Source organism: Eptatretus burgeri, chromosome 5 (genome assembly GCF_056783735.1).
Source record: "Eptatretus burgeri isolate ZD-2024b chromosome 5, Ebu_testis_v1, whole genome shotgun sequence".
NCBI lineage: Eukaryota > Metazoa > Chordata > Myxini > Myxiniformes > Myxinidae > Eptatretus > Eptatretus burgeri.
Genome location: NC_140965.1, coordinates 93,987,277 through 93,994,489, shown reverse-complemented (window position 1 = coordinate 93,994,489; position 7,213 = coordinate 93,987,277). Strand labels below are relative to the sequence as shown.

The following is a 7,213-nucleotide window of genomic DNA, read 5'->3' as shown; positions in this document are numbered from 1 at the left end:
CGAGTTGTGAAATAACACCCGTTTTCTGAACCGTTTGCAGTATTAATGTGTTTTCTAAATTACCAAGACAATTTTTTTTTCGACCCAGCACACACAGCTGTTTATAAAGATTAATGTTTGTGAACATATCCCTGAAACGTTTATATCAATGCAACGTTGTTTTTCGGTGATAGCAACTCAAGGTTTCTGGGTTGTATACATTTCGTACCGTCGTCAGTAATCACACTGACTCCAACGTGCCGATTCCCGAAAAATTGCCGATATTGGCCAAGCACTAATATATACTGTGTTTGTGATGGAATAATGTCAAAAGATATCGTGATGCTAAACCATAAGAGCATTGTGGTGTCATATTGTAGTATCGTAATGTGGTGTCATTTTTCATTTTTCTTCTTCTTCTTCATTCTTCTTCATCTATCACAATCCTACAACAAAAGTATAATGTCAAAAGATGTTGTGATGGTAATCCATAAGAGGATTGTTGTGTCGTATTGTGGCAGCGTCATGTGGTGTCATTCCTACCTTGTTTGGTTGTTTTTTTGAGATTTCATCCCTCTATGTTTTTATATTTTTTTGAAAACGTTTTTTTTTCTTGTTTCTGAAATTTTTTAAGTAATAAAATGCTTAATATTTTATATATCTTGTTTTTTGGTATGGACTAAATCCATCTGTGTTAATAAATTTGGCTTATGGTACACATTCTGCCCACCCCATGTCCTGGCTTTTGGTTGTCCACTTCGTGGATTACCACATGTGCGGAAATGTCGATTTGATTGATATTATCGTTTCAAAAATAATAAAACGTTTCATGTTTTATATATTTTGTTATTTTGGTATGGATTAAAACCATCTATGTTTTTAAATTGTTTTAATACTTGTTTCAGTTGATTTGGGGGATGGTTTGAATATGTATCGCTTTTGGAATGGTTCTGTGCAGTGTCCATTCCCCCCCCCCCCCCTCCAACAATCTATGCTTGGTTTGGTTGAATCCACAATTACATTTAATTTATTTTAATAATAAAACGATGAATGTTTGATATATTTTTAAAATTTTGGTTGCGTGCACTAGCCCAGAGACAAAGTAACTTCCTTACGTTGAAATCACCATCATGGCTTCAGCAATTATTGAGGTAAGTCTGGCTAGAGTTTTGCATTGTTTTTAGAGGGGAAGAAGCAGAAGAAGTACAAATTGTTGTTTTAGTAATCTCTCGTTGTGGTACTTTCGCGATGTTTTCTGGTGTCTTTTAAAATTTTGGTCATTCAGAAAATGCTCAAGAATAAAAGGTATGGCTTTTAAATGCGTATGACTTCACGCCATAGTAATATATAAACATATCATTGTGGACACATTTGAATGGACGGCCATTCCCCCCCCCCCCATATCCTCCCTCTATATGGAGTACTATGATTATTATATGGAGTACTCCATGATCATTATTAAATTGTTTATAGCACATGGAGTTACCTTCTTGCAAAAATCATTGGTGCAGAAAAAAAATCGCGAGTCACGTGACCATCAGCACCTCACACTTCACATTTGGCCGAGAAGATCGTTCGATAACGTTGGTACAATCACTTCCCAGCATGACTATGGTACACACAAGATCAGGTCATGTTATACATCATATCTGCTGTTAACATTTTACATGTAGTTTTTTCCCACCAAAATGTTTTCCAGAATGTTTAAGTGTTCATTTGAATTATGTATCAAGTCTGGAATCGAGAAGCTTACACATTTATTTTGAGCTTTACTTTTTGCATTTGTGTATGAAATTACTTGCATTGTATTGTATGTACAAGTCTTATTCTCAGATTTTGATGGGCCATTTGTTGTTTTTTTTCTGGACATTTATGCTTCACCCCAAACAAACAACCATGACACTTTAACATGAATAGAAAAGTCAACAAAAACAAGTGGAAACATGAAAGAAACTAGAAGGGCACTCGGGAGAGCGCATACCTCCGCCACACAATGCCTGATCTACGAGAACATATCGGGCCCAATACATTTTTGAAATATCATGCTGTATATCGTTTTTGTCCCAATCTCTCAATGGTGAAGAATCACTTAAATAATTAAATAATTCTCGTATCTGGATCGGATTCAGATCATCACCAAAATTGAATCAATTAGTCCTTGTCACACACCCAACCTGTCCACTTGGGTGGTCCAAAAACAGAAAAAAAAAATATTTCAGATGTTGTCTCCACAAGCCTTAAATTATTCCACTATGATTCAATAATGCGCATAAATTTTTTTTAAAGTCGATCGGAGGTGATTTAGAGGTCGCTCCATATGACGACTTTTAGTTTCATGAGTTGGTTAAATTAGGGTATGGTCAGGTACGATTACGGGTACTTCTGGATGTCCGAGGTGGAAATGGAGTGCATTTTTGAACTCTATCGGGTCGATTTACTCTAAGAAATGACTGCACTGACATTGAATTCACTACCATTTCGAAAATATGACCTAAAACAAGATTTATCATGAATGGAGTTGAGTAACTAATCCTACTCATTTCGATATTTTCTAATCTATAATTAATTTGTCGTCCGTCTAAACATTTCTTAGAGTAAATCGACCCCACTGAGTTTGAAAATGCAGTCCATTTTCACCAAGGAAGTTCAGAAGTGTACGGATTCACATCTCACCATACCCTAATTTTTCAATCAATGGAATTACAAACTATTAGAATATTTCGTCTCATTTACCAAATATCACTATCATCTCCGCCTCTATTGCTGTCTCACCTCCCGCCTGAACTTATTTCTAGCCCGCCCAACATCCAGTGTTTTAGGTTCAATGATTCATGAAAAATATGTTAGTTATTTATTTAGTTATTATTATATTAAATTAGGGTATGGTGAGATGCGAATCTGTACACTTCTGAACTTCCGAGGTGAAAATGGACTGCATTTTCGAACTCAGTGGGGTCGATTTACTCTAAGAAATGTTTAGACGGACGACAAATTAATTATAGATTAGAAAATATCGAAATGAGTAGGATTAGTTACTCAACTCCAGTAATGATAAATCTTGTTTTAGGTCATATTTTCGAAATGGTAGTGAATTCAATGTCGGTGCAGTCATTTCTTAGAGTAAATCGACTCCATAGAGTTTGAAAATGCACTCAATTTCCACCTCGGTCATCCAGAAGTACCCGTAATCGTACCTGACCATACCCTAATTTATTCAAGTCATGAGACTAAAAGTCATCATCTGGAGCGACCTCTAAATCACCTCCGATCAAGCTAAAAAAATTTATGCGCGTTATTGGATCATATAATAATAATTTTAAGCTTGTGGAGCAACATTCTATTTTTTCAACATTTTTGGAGCACCCTCCTGTCCACGAAGTTTTATCCGAATCCGTCCACAACTTTTTGAGATATCGTGCTGTATATTGGTTTAGCCCCATCTCTCAATGGTGAAGAATCAGTTAAAAAATTATCAGATTCAGATCCGGATCTGGATCTTCACCAAAATTGAATCATTTTGTCATGGTCACACACCCAACCCGTCCACCAAGTTTTATCTGAACCCTTCCACAACTTTTTGAGATATCGTGCTATATATCAGTGTAGCATCTCTCAATGGTGAAAAATCACCTGAAAAATTCTAGTAGTCGGATCCGGATCCAGATTTTCACCAAAATCTAATCCGTTTGTCGTTGTCACACACCCAACTTGCTCACAAAATTTCATCTGAATCCGTCCGCTACTTTTTGAGATATCCTGCACACAAACAGACAAACAAACAGACAGACAGGGGTGAAAACATAACCCCCTTCCACCTTTGGTGGTGTTGGTGCAATTGAGAACAGTGTTAAGAACATTGCAAAACTTCTGTATAAGAAAACATAACCTCCTTAAAATATTATTTTAATCATTTATTATGAGATTTAATCAATCAAGAATCACTGTGACATTTGTGATGTTCATTTTAATGCTAAAATATTGAGTCGCACCAATTCTTGTTCAGTATGCAATAGTGTACCGCCATCATGATCCATAAAAGAAAGGCAACATGCAGCCTGGTAATTCCTAAGTGTTATTCTTCCTTTATTGGATCAAGGTCACATATAATTTGCACTCCTTCACACTTCATAACTTTTAATTGTTATGGAAGATTATTTTATTGCTGCCAAATGCCTCTAGTGATTATGCGGCTTGCTTTTCAATGACCCTCTCCCTCCTGCCCCACACCCCTTATCTAAACCCTTCCACCTCCTCCCTCCCATGACTGCCCAGTTCGTGAACTATGGCTCTGTGCAATGATGTTCTACGCTTTGATCTGACTTCGGCGAGCCCTGCCTTTCTACGCAGTATGAATCGCCTGCGTCTTGATGGTCGTCTCTGTGATGTCACAGTGCGTCTTGAGAGACTTTCATTACGCGGTCATCGTGTTCTCCTCGCTGCTTGTTCACCATACCTCCGTGACCAATTTTTGCTCAATCCAAATGCCACAGAGGTTCGCATCTCACTCCCACAAGATCCACGAGTTGGTCTTGACCTTCTCCTTTCCTGTTATACCGGACGTCTTGAAGTACCTACACGGGACCTCCTTGCGTATTTGACTGCGGCCAGTTATTTGCAAATGGACCATGTGGTTGAGCGATGTACCCAGGCATTGGGACGTTATATCCAACCATTCTTGAGCAGCAGCAACACTGGGATACTGAAGCACAGGAAAGTTCATGATGATTTTAGAAAATGGACAAACCAGGCGGAGATGGACTATGAACCAGACAAAGCATCTGCAAGTCCTATTTCAGAAAGTTCAAATGAACAAAAGCCTGAAGGTTCACAGCAACTCCCTGACTGCACAGTACCTTGGCCTCAAGCAGGCCTAGATGATGAAGGACTGAGCTGTGTAGCAGGACATACAGCAAAGCGTGGGGCTGATGAAAGCCATACTGTAGATATAGTTGCAGCAGGATGTGAGGCAGATGCATCACCACAAAATTTCTGTATGGTGAAGCTTGAGGTATTAAGTGATGATGAAATTGACGAAACAGGAAGTTTAGAAAAGGTGTCTGGTGGTGTTGGAGATTGTTCAATAAATACTGAAATTGTCTCTCCAGCACGTGATGACTACTATATTCATTCAACCTTGGAGACAAAAGACACTGTGGTGGATGACAGCATTGAAGAACCTTACCGTGAATATGTAAGCAGCGCTGGGCAATCAACTCCAAATCCAGAAACTGAAAGTATTAAAGAGCTTCCAGCAGTCACCTATCTTCAAATGCCAACAGAAGATGCTGGCTTTATGGGAACATTACCAGAGCAAAGTGAAGATGTGGTTGGCAAGCTTGGGGCAGTAGCCAATGGGCGAGGGAAGGTCACACGAAGTGGCAGAACCCTGCCATTGCGCTTGCTAATGCCATCTTTGCACCACAAAGCTCCGTTGAGCTCTTCAGCAACTATCACACCGAGACATTTTGAGTGTGGCAAGTGTCTGAAAGGCTTCTCACACATCGAGGGCCTTTGGGCGCACATGCGCTCTCATAAGATCTTCCTTTGTCCTCGCTGTGGACGAGAATTCACACAGAGTAGCAATTTGACACGGCACCTCCGCATCCACACTGGTGTAAAACCTTTTGCCTGCAACCTGTGTGGCCGCTGTTTCACACAGAAAAGCTCCCTGCAAGACCATATGAACCTGCACAGTGGTGACCGACCACATCGCTGTCGCTATTGCCGTGCCGGTTTTGCACACAAGCCGGCGTTGCGGCGGCACCTGCGTGAGCAGCATAACAAAAGCTGTGCCGAGAATGCTTTGCAGGACACTGTAGGGAGACTCACACCCCTGAACATGCTGACAGTGGAAGAGACACCCGTCGTGTCAGAAACTCGGGATTATCACAAAGTATGCTCCTCTGAAGGTCAATTCTCCTTACGCCGACCGAGCTGGACTGAAGGAAGTTCGGGTTCAATCTAAATTATCAAAAAGATGGACAGCAAGACTCTAATCCCTTTGTAAAGGGATTAAGAGAACATTCTATGAATAATTGTTTTAGCTCATTTTAAAACTGATGCGATTCATAATTTTTGAAGCATAATTGTTTATTTATGAAATAATTTGTCAGAAGATCACCAATTGTTCTCTATAATCCTTTTGAGAAAGTTTCATCATGTTTAGTCTGAAAGATAATGCAGCGACATCTCATCGAAGGAGTAACCTCTCAAAGCTTTAATTTGTTTGCCGTTGGTTGATGACTATATACCTCTCCCGGTCAAATTGGTTATTATTTGAGAACACCAAGCAGGTAAACATGTTGCTAATTCTGCTTTGAGACAAATATTTCCACTTTTAGAGCCACATTGTTGTCAAGGTAAAAATTCTATTTTAGTCAGGTGCAAGCAATGAGGAATGGACCTTCTAAAAATTCACTGAAAAAGGCCAAAATGTCCTAAAATTTGTAATTTCTGCTCTAAAGTGAATTCCGCCCCCCCCCCCCCACACACCTCGAATGAATCAAAAAGGACATTTTAAAGGAATCTTTCCCAATTTGGGGGATTCCAAATTGGCAGTTATGCATGGAAGTACAGTATCTGTTTTGTTTGAGAGATTCCAAAACGAATGTTGTTCTTTGTTGTTTATTTTTTTTACAGTGTCTTTTTGACAACTGACTTATTCTGTTCCTTCTGCAGAATTGTGACAATGATGCTGGCATTGATATACTTTTACAATAACAATGAAGCAAAGGTACAAAATACCTGGAGTTTAACTTTTAATCAAATATCCTGCTTAATAAAATACCTTGCCCTTAACTATAATGTTGTTTCAATGTTAAATGTCCCCAGAAAGATCAATGATGTAAGTTATTGAAGCGAGCATCGTCTCTCAACTGATGTGCATCTTACAATTTGATATGCTCAGTAAATTACTCAAACTAATGAACTGGAAATATTTTCTAATGAAAACAAAAATGCTTTTATGAATTACTGATGAGTATTCCTGTATTGTTGCAGGATAGCCATGCTTCCTTTCAGAGCTCTCAGGTCCTCCTGAGTTTTATTGCCAGATTCAGATTTTACAAGTTATAATTCTGTAAGGGATTGCACTGCATTGTGGAACTCATCATCATGTGGAAGATTTTGTTATTTGCCTGCTTTCTTGCAACAAAGATGTCAAATATTTCATTGTCTCGCCTAATAGTGGGTCATATTCCAAATTCACAAGTCAAATAATTTTTTAAAATGAAAA

The 7,213-nt window shown here is 38.8% G+C and overlaps 1 protein-coding gene across 1 annotated transcript in view; it reads left to right on the top strand.

Moving 5' to 3' along the window:
- LOC147026976 (zinc finger and BTB domain-containing protein 12-like) overlaps positions 1–6,777 on the top strand; it is a 41,046-nt gene extending 34,269 nt beyond the window's left edge. The window contains exon 2 of the mRNA XM_085882923.1: positions 4,252–6,777. Coding sequence (XP_085739049.1) covers positions 4,262–5,944 — 1,683 coding nt within the window. The 5' untranslated portion in view covers positions 4,252–4,261 and the 3' untranslated portion in view covers positions 5,945–6,777. The remainder of the gene's footprint in view (positions 1–4,251) is intronic.
- The last annotated feature ends 436 nt before the right edge of the window (positions 6,778–7,213 follow it).